Below are 21,064 nucleotides of genomic sequence, written 5' to 3' on the forward strand. Positions count from 1 at the left end.
GATGGACTCACTTCCAGCTCCACAGCACCTCAGAACCTCTGGTAATCTCCAGTATAATTGGAAAATATTTCTTCAACAATTTAACCTATTTATGGAAATTAAGGACATGACCGCTGCGCCAGATTCTAAAAAAATTGCCTACCTCTTATCAGTGGCAGGGAAACAGGCCATTGATGTATATAATTCATTCATTTATGCGGAAGGGGAGGACAAGGACAAACTGGACATAATTATAAAAGAATTCGACAACCACTGCAAATCTGAGGTTAAGAGACATTTGAACGCTTTAAATTCACCAGGCGGCTACAAAAACCAGGAGAATCGTTCAGCAGTTTTGTCACTGACTTAAAGCTGATGGCCCAATCCTGCAATTATAAAAACTTCCATGACTCCCTCATCAGAGCCCAAATTGTCAGTGGCATCTCTGATGAGGGACTCAGAAAATCTCTCCTGAAACACAGAAACCTGACCCTTGAAGTGGCCATTAAAAAATACTCTGCTCATGAAATTATTGAAGCACAATATGAACAATTTACTCACCAGGAAGAAGGCCTCCACCACGAGGTTGGATCCGTCAAAATGGTGGCCCAGGCATCTAGAAGGCGTTCCTCCACCGGCAATCCCGCGCGCGCGAATCTGGAAGTGGCACACACACATACACAGTTCGCCCGAAGATTGGAACCGGATGACAAAGCTACTGCGCATGCGCAAGCGTGGCGGGACAGCGTGATGACGTGTCTTCACTGTGGACACACCCATTTAAAAGGGCAATGTCTGGCATTGGGCAAACAGTGCCTGAGGCGTGGAAGATACAACCACAATGCCCTTAAATGTAGAGCTGACTTACACATAACTTCCACAGGACAAAATCTGAGGCCCTGCGACATTAGGAACGTTGCATCAATGGAACACAAACCAACCTACAGTGATTACTTATCAGAAAATGATGACCTAACCTGTGACTACTCAAACGCCGTGGACACGGTTGAATCAACTGAGGAACCTTACATAACAGTCACCACGCCTCATCCGACATGCCCGCAAGTAAACAACAAGAGTTTTAATGTTACAAAACACAAAATCTTTTTCCTCCAATGACAGCATGAAGCCTGAGCCTCCACCCACAGTTAAACATTACCGCCGCACCATCCTGGAACAAGCAGTTTACAACACCCAAAGAGGAGAGCACAATGACAAATCCAGAGCAAACCATTTGTTCATTGACGATGACTACTCAGGGGATGAGTTCCTCATTGGACAAATAGAGCACCATGACACATCCTCAGCAAGAAGAGATGATTTGCTCACTGACGAATGCTACTCAGCCATGGATGAATTCGCCGGATCTGATGATCATTGCAGCAGCAACATGGGTGCCAAGTTCAATGTGAGTCTCATGGCAGAGGAATCCAGTACCATGACGACATGGCAGATCATCGATACAATGGATGAGAGCCACATGTCAAATATCCGAGAAGAAGGTTATGCTACGCAGAGAGCACAGATCGACTCCTCAGAGGGAGTGATACCAGCCTCCACAGCGAGCTCGTTGACAGACTCCAGAATGGACGCAATTAAAGACTCCGGAGTGACAACCGTGCATGAGAAAGACTATGACGGTCTATCCGCCTTATATGAGCAAACAGCAGCAGATTATGAAAGTATAGCAGCTCATGTAACCAACAAGAAGACATTGAATGTCTACCCACTGTATGTAAAAACAGTGACAAAGTGATCACACTCGACGTACAGAATGTGCAGGATCATAGCGAGACTGACAGATCTCAGCTCGTCTGTACAGAAGCACAGAGTAGGTCTACTCTTGGGTCCAGTGAGACCACGTCAATTGAAATCTTGAAGATTTTGACTCCAGAAGAGGAGCATCAAGAAACCAAAGGTGATTCAAATGTACCGGAAATGTCTCCAGAAGAGGAGCACCAAGGAAGCAAAGAAGAGCAATCAAATCCACCACAAATGACTGATGTCACCAACATCAATGCAACAACAGATCATTCTCACAATTCTCAAGAAAAAATGCTCAACGAAACATTGGCTACCAAAAAGGGCACTGACACAAGCATCTTTGAGTATGACTCGAATAATACACATGGTACAGTCAGTGAGCAAAACTGTAACAACAACAACAACATGACCAACAACGATATCAACAATGACAGAAGCCACAAAAACAACAATGAAACAATGACCTGTACATCATGTCACAACTCCACACATAAAGGACAATGTACCAGCACAGTTCAAAACAGTGGTAAGTCTACAAACATTACATTCCATGACAACAAATCTCTCGATTTCATATCTGCACCACAGCAAGCAACCAACCCAGCTTTCAAGAACGTGGACGTACGGAGTCAGTACCGCAAGCACAAAAAAAAATTCCGGGGCTGACAACAAGCTGCTTCGACCATTCGAACACCTCGTGATGACTTGCTAGTCACTTACACACATGAACACTGACGATGTTCACAACAAAATGGCGACATCAACATTGCCACCTCAACGACAGAAGAAGAAAGCAATGCAACTGATCATAGAATGTACAGTGCAGAAGGAGGCCATTCGGCCCATCGAGTCTGTACCGGCTCTTGGAAAGAGCACGCTATCCATGGTCAACACCTCCACCTTATCCCCATAACCCAGTAACCCCACCTAACACTAAGGGCAATTTTGGACACTAAGGGCAATTTATCATGGCCAATCCACCTAACCTGCACATCTTTGGACTGTGGAAGGAAACTGGAGCACCCGGAGGAAACCCACGCACACACGGGGAGGATGTGCAGACTCCGCACAGACAGTGACCCAAGCTGGAATCGAACCTGGGACCCTGGAGCTGTGAAGCAATTGTGCTATCCACAATGCTACCGTGCTGCCCAAATTCATAAAGTTTGGACTCACAAATTTTCTTGTTAAGATTGGACTCTTTAAACATTGATTGGCTTTGCACAGTCATCATTACCATCACAGATTGTACACAGCATTATTTGTCTTACCTGTATCCAGTTAACTGCATTCATTATGTTTGTTCAGTTTTCTTTACAACATACAGAAAATATGTAACACAAGAAAGAGGGGGGATGTAGTGATCTCTATATGTGCATATATACAAAGGTTTAATGAGTAATCAGTAGCACCACATGATCATTGGAGGGCCGGACCAACGGGGGTATAAAAGGCAGCCACATTGGGTCTTCGGCAGTCTCTCTCTCTCTCGTGTGCACTGTGATCAGGGCAATATCAGAATAGTTCAGATAGTTAGTGGAGTTGCGTATAGTCACTGTTGTTAGATCTTGTTAACCTTATCCCTAGTATCAAAGTTAAGGTAAAGAACTCATGCACTTATTATTATAGTTACTCTATAAATCTGTGTTGTTACTGGACAAGTTTGAGTCTTCTTCATCAAGATTCAGAGGACCTCACCATCAACCTAGGATTGAGTAACACGTGTTATCTACCACGCAGGTAACACAACAGCCTTGTGCATAATGTAAGCTCAATTCCCTGTTCATTTGCTGTCCCAAAGAAAGTTACTATAGCAACCTCAAATGAATTGCAACATTTGGAATAAACACATCTTTGACCCAGCGGGTGTGAACTGTGCTTCACTTCATCCCTGACTTGCACTGCATTGTGAATGCTCAAGGCTGCTGCAGGAAGGGGCCATCTAGAATTTAATAGGAGCTCTGTTGGTAGCAAGTCACTTTAAATGTTGACTCACTGAACGATGCTGGCCTAAAGATTATGTCACAAAAAGGCTTTGGCTGCAAAATGCTGGCTCTTTTCAACTTTGAATCATTTATTGAAGTGATTATTACAGATCCATTTTACATTTACAGCAAAGCTTTCTTGCTTTTTCCTGTATGATCGGCTGCTGGGTGGAAAATCTTTGCCGTTACTTAATTGAATTGTACGCTTCTATTCGAGAAAAAGAAAAAAAATGTCCAGATGAAATCTGTGGCTTTGGAGACTGTGGATGTTAATCACCTTGACACATTAGGTATAGAAAGCAGTACTAGGAGGAAGGTTCTACCTCTTCACTTACTTTATAATTAGACAGACCGACTTGAATGCTTTGAAGTGTTAGGGTTAGTGCCAGAGGATTACTGAAAGTTATTAAATTGGGTGCGGAATCAGTGCAAAAAAAAAACAGGTGCACTAACAATGGGGGGTAAAATGGAACATTAAGGCCTGAAGTCTTCCAGTTACAGGGACATTGTAAAATTCATTACATTTGAAAGGCGCAGATAATGTGAGCAGCCACTGAATGCACCCTGAGTTTGCCAGAAAGCAGCTTTTAATTAGCCATTCTTTTGCTTGTCACTTCTCCTCCTCCTTGCTCAGCACTTAAATATATCTGAATCTTCTAGGTTGCCGATGTGTTTACTTCATTCCGTTCCTTCATTTAGAATATTCCAACTTTCAATATGCTTGAACTGGATTTTAAAATTAACTTTTTCGCCAAAGATTGTTTCTGACTTTTCCTTCTCCCATTTTGATTGATTAAAAATTACAAACTTATCGGACTATTTGACACATTAGAAAACTCGAAGCTCTGCCAATTTATTAGCAAAGTGTAACTAGTTCACCCACAATTTGTTATCCAAAATTCTAATTGGCACCAAGTCTTATTCATGCATTAACCTCTGTGGTTGTTGATCCACATTGTCTTCTTGTTTGGAAATGGCTCAGAGTTAAAATTGTAATAATTATTTTCAAACTCCTCTATGGCCTCCTCTTCTCCTCTCTTTAAACTCTACTAGCCGTCCAGTTGTCCCAGATCTCCACGTTTCTCCAGTTCTGGTCTCTACACCTTAGATTTTCTTTACTCCACCGTTGGCAGCCCAGTCTTCAGTTGTCCAGGCTTAAACTTAGGAGCTCCCTCCCTAAACCTCTTTCTTTTCTTTTAAGGTATTCCACAAAACCTACCTCTTTGACCAAGCTTTCGGTGACCTGTCCAAATATAACCTTACGTGGCTTGGTGTCAAATTTTCATGTACGGTAGGACAGTGGTTAGCACAGTTCTTCACAGCTCCAGGGTCCCAGGTTCGATACCCGGCTTGGGTCACTGTCTGTGCAGAGTCCGCAAGTTCTCCCCGTGTCTGCGTTGGTTTCCACCGGGCGCTCTGGTTTCCTCCCACCGTCCAAAGCTGTGCAGGTTAGGTGGATTGGCCATAGTGAATTGCCCATAGTGTCCAAAAAAGGGTAGGTGGGGTTACTTGGTTATGGGGATAGGGTGGAGGCATGGGCTTAAGTAGAGTGCTCTTTCCAAGAGCCGGTGCAGACTCAATGGGCCGAATGGCCTACATCTGCACTGTAAATTCTATGATTCTATGATTCTATGAATAGAATCACAGAATGGTTAAAGCAGAGAGGGCTATTCAGACTATCAAGTCAATGCTGGCCCTCAGAAGGAGCAATTCACCTATTTTATTTCTGCAGCCCTGCACGTTCTTCCTTTTGTTCGATAGTCCAATTCCCTCTTGAATGCCTCGATGGAATCTGTGTCCACCGCGCTCTCAGGCAGTGCATTCCAGATCCTAACCATACGCTGTGTAAAGAGTTATTGCTATTGTCGCAGTTGCTCCGTTTGCCAATAACTTTCATTCTGTGCCCTCTGGTTCTTGATCCTTCCACCAATGGAGATCTTTTAAGCCCACCTGGGATGTTATCTGGGGCCATGATTTAATGTCACATCCGAAAGGCCAACAGTGGAGGCCCCTCATGATCTTGAATACTTCCATCAAAGCTCCTCTCAAACTTCTCTTCCCCAAGGAGAACAGTCCCAACTTCTCCAATCAATTGTCATAACTGAAGGTTTGTTCAATAGTTGTTCTAGTGAAACACCTTGGAATGTTTCACCATTGCAAAAACATCAAAGAATTCAGAGGAACATTTGATTCACAGTTGAGAGTGGCCAGAGTGTTGTGAGGTGTTGCAGAGGGTGAATGCCTCGACTTTGTGTGCGAGACTGGGCTAATACAGCTAAAGGTGGTGCACTTGATGAGGTCAACGATGAGCCGATTGTTTTGAGGGGGGGTGGAGGATATAAGAGCAGGGAGGTTATGATGGAGCTGTATAAAACGCTCATTAGGCCATAGCTGGACATTCCCTCATTTGTCAGCTGTGGTTCAGTGAGCTTTGCTGTTGCCTCTGAGTCGGGGGTTAGTGGGTTCAAATCCACACCACAAAGACTTAAGCACAAAATCCAAGCTGACCCTCCCAATGCAGTACTGAGGGAGTGCTGCGCTGTTGGAGGTGCTGTCTTTCAGATGTGACATAAAACTAAGGCCCCAGCTAATATCCCAGGTGGACATAAAGTATCTCATAGCACCATTTTAAGAAGATCAGGAGAATTCTTCCCAGGCTCCTGGTCAATGTTTATCCCTCAACTAATATGACTAAACCAGATGATCTGATCTGCTGTGAGATCTTGCTTTGGGGTAAATTAGCTGTAACGTTTCCTGCATCAGAACAGCGATTACAGTTTAAAATTACTTCATCAGCATGCTTTGAAATGTCATCAAAGATGGCAGTAGGAGTTTGCAAGGAATGTTATCCCAACGTTTCTGGTGACACCGCCCTCCTCGTTGTAGGAGGGTGCCGTCGGTGATGGGTTTGGAGTGGGCCGCATCTTGACGATTTATGAGAGGGTTCTGGAGGAGGATACAGCGCCGTTGGAGGGGGTTAAGGCCAAGTAGAAGCAGGAGCTTGGGGTGGTACTGGAGGAGGAGCTGTGTGGTGAGGTGTTGCAGAGGGTGAATGCCTCGACTTTGTGTGCGAGACTGGGGTTAATACAGCTGAAGGTGGTGCACAGGGCGCACTTGATGAGGTCATGGATGAGCCGGTTGTTTGAGGGGGTGGAAGATATAAGAGCAGGGAGGTTATGATGGAGCTGGATAAAACGCTCATTAGGCCATAGCTGGACTTTGACTACTGTGTAGTTCTGGTTGTCACACTATAGGAAGGATGTGATTGCACTTGGAAGAGTGCGGAGGAGATTCATACATCCATAGAAAATAGAAGCAGGAGGAGGCAATTCGGTCCTTCGAGTCTGCTCCGCCATTCATTATGATAATTGCTGGTCATCAACTTCAATCCCCTGATCCCGCCTTCCTCCCACATCCCTTGATGCCTTTAGCCCCAAAAGCTATATCTAATTCCTTCTTGTAATTACACAATGTTTTGGCCTCAACTACTTTCTGTGGTAGTGAATTCCACAGATTCACCACTCTCTGGGTGAAGAAATTTCTCTCCACCACAACCCTAAAAGGTTTAGCCTTTTTCCACAAACTATGACCCCTAGTTCTGGACTTCCCCACCATCGGGAACATTCTTTCTGAATCTACTCTGTCCAATCCTGTTAGAATTTCAAATGTTTCTATGAGATCCCCTCTCACTCTTCTAAATTCCAATGAATATAATCCTCATCAACTTAGTCTCTCATCATATGACAGTCCCGCCTTCCCAGGAATCAGCCTGGTAAACCATCACTGCACTCCCTCCATATCAAGAACATCCTTCCTCAGATAAGGACACCAAACTGCCTCACCAAAGCCCTATACAATTGCAGTAAAATCTCCCTCTTATCAAATCCTCTCGCTATGAATGGCAACATACCATTTGCCTTCTTTACTGCCTGCTTTACTGCATGATTACTTTCAGCAACTGATGTACAAGGACATCAAGGTCACACTGAGTATCCACCTCTCTCAATTTACACCTATTCAAATAATAATCTGTCTTCCTAATTTTGCTACTGCAGTGGATAACCTTACATTTATCCACATTATACTGCATCCTCCATGCATATGCCCACTCACTCAGCCTGTCCAAATCACCCTGAAGCATCTCTGCATCATCCTCACAGCTCACCCTCCCACCCAACTTTGTATCATCTGTAAATGAGATAATACATTTATTTCCCTCATCTAAATAATCAATATATAATGTGAACAGTTGAAGTCCTAGCACAGATCCCTGCGGTACACCACTAGTCATTGCCAGTTGCTAAAAGACCTATTGATTCCAACTCTTTGCTTCCTGTCTGCTAACCAGCTTTTTATCCATCTACTACCACTATCCCATGAACTTTAACTTTATATAATCATCTGTTATGTGAGACCTTGTCGAAAGCCTTCTGAAAGTCTAAATAATCCACATCCTCCCTAGTCATCTCTACTAGTTACATCTTCAAAACATTCTAGTTGATTTGTTAAGCATGGTTTCCCTCTCATAAATCCATGCTGACTTTGTCTGATTATACTACAGCTTTCCAAATGCTGTGCTATGAAATCCTTGATAATGGACTCTAGCATCTTACTTACTACTGACGTTAGTCTCAAAGGTCTATAGTTCCTGTTTTCTCTCTACCTCCCTTTTTGAATAGCAGGTTATATTAGCTACCTTCCAATCTGCAGGAACAATTCCAGAGTCCAAAGAATTTGGGGAGATGACCACCAATGGATCTATTATTTCTACGACCACTGCCTGAAGTACTCTTGAAGATTATCAGGTCCTGTTGATTTATCCGCCTTCAAACCCATTAATTTCCCCCAAACCACTTTTCCACCAGTATTGATTTCCTTCAGCTCCCCACTAAAACTTGTGTTTCTCAGAACGCCAGGTATATTATTCATGTCTTTGTTTGTGAAGACATAAACAAAGTACGAATTTAGTCCCTCAGCCATTTCTTTGTTCCCCGTTATGAATTGCCCCGTTTGACTGTAAGGGGCAGACATTCGTTTTTGTCAATCTTTTTCTCTTTATATACCTATAAAAATTGTTACAGTTAGTTTTTATGTTCCCTGCTAGCTTACTTTCATATTCTATTTTTGCCTTCTTAATCCCTCGGTCCCCTTTGCTGAATTTTAAACTGTTCCCAATTCTCGGGCCGTGTGCTTTTTTTTGCTAATTTGTATGCTTCTTTCATTCTAATACTATCTCTAATTTCCCTTGTAAGCCATGGTTTGGCCACAGTTCCCTTTTTAATCTTGCGCTAAATAGGAATAAACAACTTTTGGAGTTCACCTATTAGTTCTGTGAATGCCTTCCATTGCTTGTCCACTGACCTTCCTTTCAGTAATGTTTCCCAGTCCATCATAGCCAACTCATGTCTCATACCATCATAGTTACCTTTATCAAGATTCAGGACCCCGGTCTCAGAAACAATTACCTCACTATCCACCTTGATAACGAATTCTATAATATTATGGTCACCAGGATGTTGCCTGGGCTGGAACATTTCAGCTGTGAAGAGAGGCTGGTTAGGCTGGAGTTTTTTTCCTTCGAGCAGGGAAGGCTGAGGGGGCGACCTGATTGAGCTGTACAAAATTCTGAGAGACATAGCTAGGGTAGATAGGAAGAACCATTTCCCCTTAGTAGAGGGATAAATAACCAGAGGGCGTAGATTTAAGGAGATTTAGAGGGGATTGGGCAAAACCTTTTCACCCAAAGGTGGTGGGAATTTTGAACTCACTGCCTGAAAGTGAGTGCTAAAGAAACATTTAGATGAGCACTTGTAAAGCCATAGCATACAAGACTACTGACCAAGTAATGGAATTGGAATAAATACGTGCTTGACGGCTGGGCCAAAGAGCCATTTCTGTGCTGTAAAACTCTTTGACTCTATAACTTTAATTGCTGAATGGATGAGGGTAATTGGACCCAGGATATGGTAACATTCTACACATGGGATCAAAAGAGGAACTGAGCTGTTTAACCTTGCAAGCAATGCAAGAGTTCAGAACAGGAATTACAAGTGACGTAGATTTCTGCAAGATACATATTGATGAACCAAGGCAAAAGCAACCCATAACTTCGGCTCATCCTTCAGAGCTACACTGTCGGAAGTGTCACCTTTTAACTGAAACGTTAAACCAAGGCCCCCATCTCCCCTCTCAGTGGACCCTGTGTGCATAACTTCTGCTTCTGCTTTAGCTGTGTCGGCATTAAAGACTAATATCCATATTCTGCCAGCATTTATACGGATAGGGTGAGTTAAACCAAGAATAAGCTGCTGAGATGGCAGTCCTGATACTGAAAACTTACTGATACTGATACTGGAAATAGGGCAGCACGGTAGCATTGTGGATAGCACAATTGCTTCACAGCTCCAGGGTCCCAGGTTCGATTCCGGCTTGGGTCACTGTCTGTGCGGAGTCTGCACATCCTCCCCGTGTGTGCGTGGGTTTCCTCCGGGTGCTCCGGTTTCCTCCCACAGTCCAAAGATGTGCGGGTTAGGTGGATTGACCATGATAAATTGCCCTTAGTGTCCAAAATTGCCCTTAGGGTTGGGTGGGGTTACTGAGTTATGGGGATAGGGTGGAGGTGTGGACCTTGGGTAGGGTGCTCTTTTCAAGAGCCAGTGCAGACTCGATGGGCCGAATGGCCTCCTTCTGCACTGCAAATTCTATAATCTATAATCTATAATCTAAAGATGGATCTTAAGATTTCCAGTGTTGGGACAGTAGTTGTTTCCTTTGGCAGCTTGTTCCATTGAGTGATTGTCTTTGGGAAGAAATATCGTTGATACGCTGTCTTGGAAACAAGTGGGCCGGGATTCTCCGAAATCCCGGCCAAGTGTTGACGCTGGCGTCAAAACCGGCACGAGCAACAACGGCGTCAGCGGGCCTCCAGGTCCAGTTATTCTCCCCATCCTTGGGGGATAGAACGGTGCCGGAGTGCTGTGCGCTGCTCCGGCGCCGAAAGTGGCCGCCACGGCCGGCACGGGTCCACGCATGCGCGCCACAATTGGCCTAATATTCTCCTTCCTTTGCTGTAGTGATTCCCATTCCAAATCTTTGATCAAAGATGCGACACTTGGTGCATTTCCCAAACTGATCCGTGCAGAATCGTGCAGCACATCTTTAGATTGCTTTAATTTTATTTATATCTCTTGCCGTATAAAGATCCCACACAACTTGCATATTTCAGGATTGGATGAACAAATATTTGGCAAGCTATAACTCTGATATCTTTGTTGCAATACCAAAGGTTTCTTCTCAGAGATTCAAGAATTCTTATTGCTTTGAATGTTATTTGCTGAATGTGGAATCCCCATTCAAGATGAACTCCCAGATATGGTTATGTATCTACCTGTTGGAGAATTTAATTACAGAATTTAAAGCTATCTGTTGGTGGATCCTTTTTGTTGGTCATGCACATGACATAGCAATTTTTGACATTGAATGCAATCGCCCATTGGTGCTGCTGTCTTTGCAATTCCAGAAGATCATCATGCAGTGAACTGATCTGATTTTGAGGTTTCCTTGAAGCGCAAACCACACAATCGTCTACAAATAGTCATACCTTAGTTTTCAACATTTTGGGAAGGGTATTTATAAATGCCAAGAAAAGCAAAGATCCCAATGGAGTTCCCTGAGGCACTCCTGAGAGGACATCTCGAAGTGAGGATTCTCATCACTCTTTGTCTTCAGTTGTTAAGTAAGTGCGGATCCAATTTAGTAATGTGCCCCAGATTGCATGGAGAAGTTTGGTCAAGAGCATTTCATAAGCAACTTTGTCAAAGGCTGTTGAGATTTCCAGCATTGCCTGGTGAGTCTTTCGAGACTTGACAAATTGTCAGTCTGCAAAAGTTGTGTTTTGGTCAATCTTGTTGACTGCAAACCATGCTGTCTATCTGCCAAGTTATTGTGTGCTTCTAAGTGCTTCATGACGTGAGAATGAACAATATGTTCAAACAATTTGAAAATTACACTGGTACGAAATACCAGTCTGTAGTTTACTGGCTGAATTTTATCCACTTTTTTGAATATACCAAATCAATGCCGTTCCAAAATCTGGAAATAGGCAACCAGCTTATCATCTAATTTCACTACTTTCTGTGCTTTAAGAGTGTTTTATCCTGCAATGCGTATCTCTTGAAGTAGCGACCATCATAAATGTTGACCAAGCTGGTTTCTGTAAGGAGCGCAGAACATGTTCATCACCTCCATCGAAAATGGCCCCAAAAGAACCTGATGACTGCCATAGTGCTACTGGACTCACAGCTGCCTACGGTACACTGTGCAACAGCCTGCTCCTAAAGCTGTCCAGAATGCTTCCAGTCTGGGTCAGGACAGTTGTTGAAAGATTCCTTCACAACAGATGATTCAGACTCCACCTTGGGGAAGGGAGAAGTGCATAGAGAATACAGGCAATGGATTACCACAGGGCTCAGTGTTAACCCCAATTCTGTTCAATATATATACAAATGACCTGCCATCTGGACCTGGAGCTTTATTTGGATTTGTCTCTTGCAATAATTTCAAAACACACTCTTTATTTATAATGAGGTGTAATATGTCTGGTAAGTGGCCACTGTCTAAACTGGGTATGTGCGATAAATCTTCTCTGGTAAATACAGTGGAAAATCTATCACTTTGTGCTCTTGCTTTACCCTTAGAATCACATATAACTCGATTGTTTGGATATCTGAAACACACTTCCTTTTTAGTTTTCTTAATGAATAAGCTGCTATTTTTCCTCATTAAATGTCAGATCTTGACATCTGTGTTTTTTGTCACAATGAGAATGTACACACTTTGTTACCTGAGGGAATGTGTAACTTTCAAACCTGCAGACTGACCTTGCAACTTTGTGTGCGCCATAACAAAACGATACCAGGAATGAACAGTCTGCAGTTATGTGGAGAGACTGGAGAAGCTGGGACATAGCAGGGAAGGTCAAACAGCAATTTGATAGAGAGGTAAACAGTAATTTGATAGAGATGTTCAAAACTATGGTGGGCTTTGATAAATAAGAAGAAACTGATTCATTGGATGAAGGTCAGGAGCCAGATGACACAGATTTAAGATTATTTGAGAAAGGGCTAGAGTGGCAAAAGAGGTGACGTTTTCCTACACAGGAAGCTGTTATGATCAGGAATGTGCTGCCTGAAAGGGCAGCGGAAGAGATTCAGTAGTCACTTTCAAAAAGGGTTTTGAATAATTGTTTGAAAGGGAAAGGTTTGTAGGGCTATTGGGAAAGAGCAGTGGCCGTAACTTGATAGTTCCTTCAAAGAGAAGGCATGTGCACAATGGGCTGAATGGCCTCCTTCTGTATCATATCATTCCATGAGTCTATGATCTATTTATTGTTCTACATCACAGAGACCAGCCAAATGTTTATATCCCACTGAGACTCAGGTTATGATAGATTTTGATTATCATCAGAGGAGAATTTTTAAGGAATCTCTTTTGCTTATTTCAGCAACTTTTCCTGTGTAACTTGGAATCAGAATCAACCACAATCAGCATCCAGCAGTTTCTGGTGGAGTTGAAGGCTGGTGGAATCAGCAGGGTCCATGAAGAGGAAGTCAGAAAGGAACTCCAATACAAAAAGGCATTGGACTTGCTAGATTTCCTTACCTATTTGCCACTTTTTGTCCTTATCCACAATTCAGTTGTCTCAAACCCACTGGATGATTCGCGCACGCTCTGATCAGAATTGCCTGACCTGCCATGTCTCAGAAAGAAAGCAGAAAGAACTTGCATTTATTTCATAGGGTATCGCAAAGGACTTCACTCAAATGGGATAGATTGTGACTTTGGTGATTTGTGTAGAGCAGAGATCGTGATTCAGCAGCCAGTTTTACATCCCTATTCGATCGGAAATAAAGGCGGTGGAGATGCAAAACAGAGGTTAAAAACTCGTACAGGATCTATCCCAATCAATTAATTTGACGTAATCCCGCGGGAAAATGCAGCAGCCAATAACAAGCAGCAAGATTCAATAGCAACACGGTGTATGATCTGGATTTTCTTTTGGTGTTGAGGTGGAATGTTGGCCAGGACTCCAGGAAAACTCCCCTCCCCTCCTATGAGCAGTATCAATGAATATTTAACATAAATATGAAATGCGCTGAATGGTCCAAGGTTTAATACCTCATCCAGCACTTCTGACAGTAAAGCACTTCCTCAGTACTGCACTGGGCTACCAGTCGAGATTATGCATTCAAACCCACAGGCATGTGACTCAGAGAGAAAGAGTGGTGGTAATTTGTGCCAAACTCTCACTGTAAATAGCACTGCACTGACAGTGGCGATTTACAGGTAGTCGGTGGCTATCAGAAAATCACAGGTCTGCTACCCTTGATATTCTTCTATGGAAATTCAAAGGCAAAGATTTACAGGCTTGAAGAAGTGGGAGTGAGGTTCAAATATCTGTGACATATACTATCAACGGTGCATCAGAAAGCCTTCCCATTTTGAATAGCTGGGGTTTAATTTAAATGACGACCATATGTGATACTTTTGTGAGAAATAAGCTTTCCAATAGATAATAGAATGTCATTCAGCCCCATCAACCCTGCTCCACAGTTTTGGAAGTTCTGAAAGTGTTGCTGAAAACCATCACAGAGGGCACCCTTCCAAAAAAATACAGCTCAGGATGTTAGCCATGGCTTGTCACCTCTGTGTGACAACATCATGTGTTCAAGTCCCAAATCCAGAGACTTGAGCAGAAGATCTGGACTGCCTTGTCCAGTGCAGTACTGATGGAGCACTGCAATGTCAGAGATGCCATCTTTCAGATGAGATGTCACATCAAGGCCCCATCTGCTCACTCAGTTTAATAAAGATCTCCTACCACCAGTTGAGGAATGACAGGGGATCTCTCCCTGGTACCTTGGCCAATGTTTATCACTCAATTAATATCATGAAAGCAGATTGTCTGCTTCTTGCTGTTTGTGGGATCTTGCTGGGTGAAAACTGACTACCACATTTCTTACATCATAACAGTTAATGTATTTTAAAACATAAATTATTGGCCATAAAGTACTTTGGGACTTCCTGAGGTTAGGAAAGGTGTGATATAAAAACAAGCTCACTTTTCCAGGAATTAAGGTTGATGCTGTTATTGTACAAATGCTCTTTTCAGGTTGTGTTCTCTGCTCCTTTAAGTGTGGCTGACCTATTTCAAAACTGAGCACTAACCAAATTGTGACATTTATTTTGAATTGGTTAACATTAGTTTAAAACAGCTTGAGGAGAAATTTGATATCAACCTTGTTGAGCATTTGTGTGAGAAATGCGTCAATTCAAATTTCTATGCTACCAATGGTAACATGAGGCAGCACAAGGAGTGAATAACAAGCACTACCAATCATAAGGGAAAAGGTATATAAAGTCACATTATGAAATATGCACCCCGTCAAATCTCTGTTACTTTTGCAGCTTGTCAGTTTCATTAAGGTAACAGTTGTGTGTACTAAGGCATGTCGTGACTCCTAGCGACCTTAGAAAGGTATTCACACTTCTAGTGAGACTAGGATCACATGACAAGATTTCAAGTTTGAACACTTTTACTGTAACAAACAAGCTAAAAAGCAAAGTGGTTAAACACTATTTCAGTCAGCAATTTACAGTCTAAACTATAGAAATGTTTCCCCATTTAACTGTTAAAATGTACTGAAAATCCCCCTGCACAGTTAATACTTTACTTTCTGCCTTAAGTGGATACTTAATTCTCCAGCAAAGCTATTCTCAGCTCCTGATCATTTGCTTCCCTTTTCCCTTTTCCATCCTGATAACTTTGAATCACTGAACTGATTTTAAGGCTGTGGTTTACCCTAGAGATGCCGCTCTTCTAAGCAAATCTTGCAGCCTACTTTAAATCCTCATAAATATGGTCTCCTCAATTTGAATGTGAGCTCCTACCTGCATTCTGCATGGTGAACAATAATAATCTTTATTAATGTTACAAGTAGGCTTACATTAACACTGCAATGAAGTTACTGTGAAAATCCCCTAGTCGCCACACTCAGGTACACTGAGGGAGAATTCACAATGTCCAAGGACCACAATTCAGGATCAAGCACATCTTTCGGGACTTGGTGGAGGAAACCAGAGCACCTGGAAGAAGCCCACGCAGGCATGAGGAGAACGTGCAGACTCCACACAGACAGTGACCCAGCCGGGAATCGAACCCGGGTCATTGACGCTATGAAGCAACAGTACTAACCACGGTGTTACCGTGCTATCTCTCTGCTTTCTCATTCTCTCAGATTCATGTCGGCTGCCCTGTCTGTGAGGTTCAGGCATATCTTAAGAAAAACGCTGTAACCCGATACCACAGTGGTTCAGTGGTTTGCTATGGTCTCTTCTCTTCTCAACACCCATTTCCATGGCCAGGTGAATGACATGGGCCTTGTATCCAAGTATAAATGCTAATTAGCTGTCCTTAAGAACCCCCAACTCCAATCTCTATGTAAAATAAATACATAGTTAAAGATATATCTGTTATAAACCTGACATTCCTACCATTTCCCTGTGAGAGTTGGGGACTACCAGTCTATCTAAAGTCATCATAGATGTCCTTGACTTGTTCCCAGATGTGAATGTCGCATTCTCTTCCCAGTAAATCAATCTGAGCATTACTGACCCCATCACAGCCAAGTCATCCAAATTTGTTTTTGGGCAGAATTCAGAACAGGTCTTATGAACTCTTTCATTCCTCTATTTTACCCTAAATTAAAGAGATAATCCCATCGTATAACAATCTTATCAACTTTATATTTGAAGCAGGCACACAGGGATATTTGGGCAAGATACTTTATATTAAAATGTTTTCAATCTGTCATGCCTGTGTCATGCTTGAATCATTGGTCCATTGTAATCTAGCACTAAAACTCCATGCAGCTGACTCGGTTTGTATTCATGCTTCTCAATAACCAATAACTGGGTTGTCCTGTTTAGTTGGCCTGGAAGTTTGGATTCATATTGCTGTTACCTCACTGGTGGATAACACCTCGCAAACACACAACCTCCACCACCGAGATGAACAAGAACTTCAGTGCATTGGAAAACCACAACTTTCAGGTTCTCCTCCAAGCCACACACTATCCTGATCTGAAAATACATCACCAGTCACGTCGCTGGGTCAAAATGCTGGAGCACACTCATTCCAAGCAGCCCAACAGGTGGTGGAAGCGAAGACAGATATGAATGGTTAATTTGGAATGATTTTTGTTGGCCTTGTGAAGCAGTTACCTTCCTCCTGACCCCATAAAACTTATTACATGTCCACTTCCACCATCACTGCCTTCCCTCCCCCCCTCCCCTCCACATCTGCACCCCACCCTCGACCCCCCCCGCCATTGCCCATTCCCTGCAATCATGAAATCCCCTTCCTGCCTTGCAATCAGCTTGCAGGTTGTCAGGGTAGCCTACTATTGGGAGAGTTTAATATAGCAAGCTGTATCAGTATGCCCTTTTATCTCAACTCTGACCCCCCACTTCCTACTAAAACTAGCAAACCCCCAATGGGGTAGTTAGCTTGCTGTCCAATGCTAATCAAAGAAATACTTCCATTTATATACTGCTTTCTACAACATCAGAACAGCTTAAATTACATTATGCCCCAAGAAGAAGTTTGAAGTACATTGAACCCAAGGAAACGCAACAGGGAATGCTCAATGTGCTCATGACCAAGCAATCTTATTTTAATGATGTTGGTTAAGGAATAACTACTTGCCAGGGCACAGAGGAAAACGCCAAGGTCCTCTGTGAAATAATGTCACATAAACAAGAATGTTATTTTATACAATTCAATTCATTTTTTAACTTAAGCTGTTTTCAATGTTAAATATTTAATGTATGTCAATTTTGTTTGGGACATTTGTTATTCTTTTACATTCACCAAAGACAACAGACGAGGCTCATCTTTTAGGACCCTGAACGCTATCCCAACTATTTTCAAGTTGTAAAACTGTGAGGAAATGTTACTGCAATGCAGGAGTGACAACACACAAGCTCTAATTTAATCACAGAGTTAATCACCTCAGCAATGAAGAAATAGCTTTGCAGTTAACAATCACAATAGTTGTTAAGTAAAAGACAAAACTTTAATTACTTCCCAAATCTGCCACTATATTCCAATTAAGCAAACCAATGTATGGTAAATACCACTCATGAATAAAGTTAACAGCCAGGGGTTTACTTGCTTTTCTCTGTGAAGAATCTTTGGAGAGAGAATCTTTCAGGACCAAGCTAAAATGTTTTGTTCAGATTAGAGTTCCAGAACCTACTGGCTTTTCAGATAGACCTGGCTCCTCCCATTAACTACATTACCTGTACCCAAAGCATAAGGCATTCTTTTGTCTCTTCTTACAAGATATCCCTTGACTTGTTTATCCAGGACCAACATAACACCCCACATAAATTATTTACAGCTTAGGATCTTTCAGGCCTAAACAATATTCCATTACCTAGCGGTCTGTAAAAAAAAGTAAATGATTCTCAAATTCTATTAGCAGAATACTTCACCTGCAAATCAATGATTACCTCACTTTCTTGACACCTTAATCACCACTCTAGCAGTCATACTGTCTGTATGCGTCACATAACTGAATGATGACACCTTTGACAATGCAGCACTCTCAGTACGGCACTGAAGTGTCAGCCTGGATTTGGGCTCAAATCTCTGGAGTGAAGCTTGAACTTACAGTCTTCTGAATGAAGGCGCTGCTCATGGAACCACAGCCAACAATTATCTAAGGTCTGTGGGGCACTCTCTTGCCGCACGTTTAGGCTTGGAAATCGCTCCAGCCTTAGGAGTAAAAGATTATCACAACCTCTGCGTTTTGTGGAAACAGAAATAATTGACTAATGGCTTTCAAGAAAGAGAACTTTTTCCAACCAAGTTTGATCTACATGATGGCTGCTGCAATAATGTCCCATGTTAAATAGGTATCTAGAGATGGATAATAATTGTTGGCATCACCTGCACAAAGCAACAACAAAAAAATCAGTCAGGAGATTTCAAATATCATTACTGGATATTAAGCTAAAATTGTTTATTTTTGGTGGGAGGAGGATTAATATTATCGTTGTAGAGGGAGTATTAATTGTGATCAAAACTGTCACGGGCACTCTTCAGGAACCTATTTGCTGGAATACTCTGCATTAGTCAGTGAGCTATGCTGTCCATGGTACTGAAAGTTTGTACTGATGAAAATCCTGGAACTCCTTTCCTAACAGCATTGAGTGTATATTTGGATCATAAGGACTACAGCAATTCAAGAAGGCAGCTCACCACCACCTTCACAAGGGCAATTAGGGTTGGGCAATAAATGCTGGTCCAGCCAGTGACACCAATATCCCATAAAATAAATAAAGAGAATTGTGTTTTTGTAATGCTGGTGGAAATTAAAGGATTAAGTACCTAATGATTCGCATGTACACATCCATTTAACAAGTATATTAAGTAAATAACCATTGTAGAAAGCAGAGACCCGGAGTAAATGATTGTTTTTCAGACTGGGGGGATGTATGCAGTGGTGTCCCCCAAGTGTCTGCACTAGGATCACTGCACTTTTGGATATGTTAATAACCTGAACTTGGGTATGAAGGGCATCATTGCAACATTCACTGATTACACAAAATTTGAAAATGCATTAAGCAGTGAGGAAGAAAGTAGCAAACTTCAGGAGAACATAGACAGGTGAAAACAAAGAACAAAGAAAATTACAGCACAGGAACAGGCTCTTCGGCCCTCCCAGCCTGCGCCGATCCAGATCCTTTATCTAAACCTGTAAAAGAACAAAGAAAATTACAGGGAAGACACATGCAGCGATATGTGAAGTGATGAGTTTTTGCAAGGAGGAACAAGATGTGGCAGTCTAAAATAAATGGTACAATTTTAAATTGGATGCAGGAACTGCAAATTCTGTGGGTGCCCACATTCAAATCATTGGCAAGGCTGTTTTTAAAAACAGCCAACTGAATTCTTGGCTAATTTATAAAGGTACAAAGTATAAACACCTTTGTAAGGTACTTGTTATATCGCAACAGGAATATTGTGTCCAGTGTTGGGCACACTTTAGGAAGGATGTCTAGGCCTTGGAGAGCTGCAGAGACGATTTACTACAATGGTGCCAAGGTTGGGGGACTTGAATTGTAAGGGAGCAATTGTGAGTCCAATTGATTATCTTAAATTGGTTGCTCATGTAATTTTTAGCACACTGGGAATTGTTCAGCAACTGGTGCCCAATTGCAGAATTGCATCTAGTGTTAGACATTATGTTTTGACCTTTGCAAGCAGGGATTGTTTGAATGCCATCAGTGCAGCCGAAAGGATGTGTTGTTTGATACAATCCTCCAGTCACCGGACCAAAAGCTGGAAGCTGTGACTAGATTGGACAGCAATTTTAAAACTAGCACAGACATGATGGGCCAAATAGCCTCTGCCTGTGTCATAAATACTTCTATATTTCTAGGTTTCTAATTTAATGGAACACACCTTGTCTCTGTCCAACATAGAATTCACCTAATTTTCATCACATTAAGCTCACCGGGAAGGCTTTACGATGAATGGACAGCCTGTTATACCAGAGTACAGTGAAGGCAAAAAATTGGTTTTACAAGTTCAATAGGCAATAACTTCATCACTATTGGGAAAAATAATTTATGAAAATATGCAGATAAAATTTCAGTTTCTTTTACTCAACAAGAACCTGTATTTATATGATGTCTTTAAGATGCTGAAACATCCAAGGTGCTTCACATGCTACCTCGTATTAAGTTGATCTTTTCTCTACACCTTGCTATAACTGTAACATTATATTCTGCAGTCTCTCCTTCCTTCCCTATGTACAGTATGCATTGTTTGTACAGCATGCAAGAAACAGTACTTTTCACTGTATATTAATACATGTGACAATAATAAATCAAATCAAATCAAACATGAGTGTTATCAGACAAAATTGACCCCGAGATATATTTAAAAAGTGCTGGGCACGTGACCAAAAACGCGGTCTAAGGGTTTGGTCTTAAAGGACGAAAATGAGGTAGAAAGACCAAGAGGCCGAGGGAGGGAATTACAGGACTTAGGGCCCAGGCAGCTGAAGGCCAGCCACCAATGTTGGAGTGATTAAAATCGGAGTGGCTCAAGAAGCCAGAATTGGAGGAGCGCAGAGATCTGGGCGAGTTGTGGGGCTGAAGGGGATTACAAAGATAGGGCGGGGACAAGGCCATAGAGGAATTGTAAAACAAGGATCACAATGTTTTTTTAAATCAAGCAATAACTACAAATTGCATAGTTTCCT

General features: G+C 42.2%; 1 protein-coding gene across 5 annotated transcripts in view; it reads left to right on the plus strand.

Moving 5' to 3' along the window:
• LOC140396304 (uncharacterized) overlaps positions 1 to 21,064 on the plus strand; it is a 286,423-nt gene that overhangs the window by 248,240 nt on the left and 17,119 nt on the right. For 4 of the 5 annotated variants that reach the window (XM_072484763.1, XM_072484767.1, XM_072484764.1 and 1 more), the window contains one exon: positions 13,231 to 17,051. The exons of the other annotated variant lie outside the window; for it this stretch is intronic. In XM_072484763.1, coding sequence (XP_072340864.1) covers positions 13,231 to 13,461 — 231 coding nt within the window. In that variant the 3' untranslated portion in view covers positions 13,462 to 17,051. Of the gene's footprint in view, positions 1 to 13,230; positions 17,052 to 21,064 lie in introns of those variants that run through there. 5 annotated transcript variants of the gene reach the window in all.

This window comes from Scyliorhinus torazame, chromosome 19 (genome assembly GCF_047496885.1).
Source record: "Scyliorhinus torazame isolate Kashiwa2021f chromosome 19, sScyTor2.1, whole genome shotgun sequence".
Taxonomy (NCBI): Eukaryota; Metazoa; Chordata; class Chondrichthyes; order Carcharhiniformes; family Scyliorhinidae; genus Scyliorhinus; species Scyliorhinus torazame.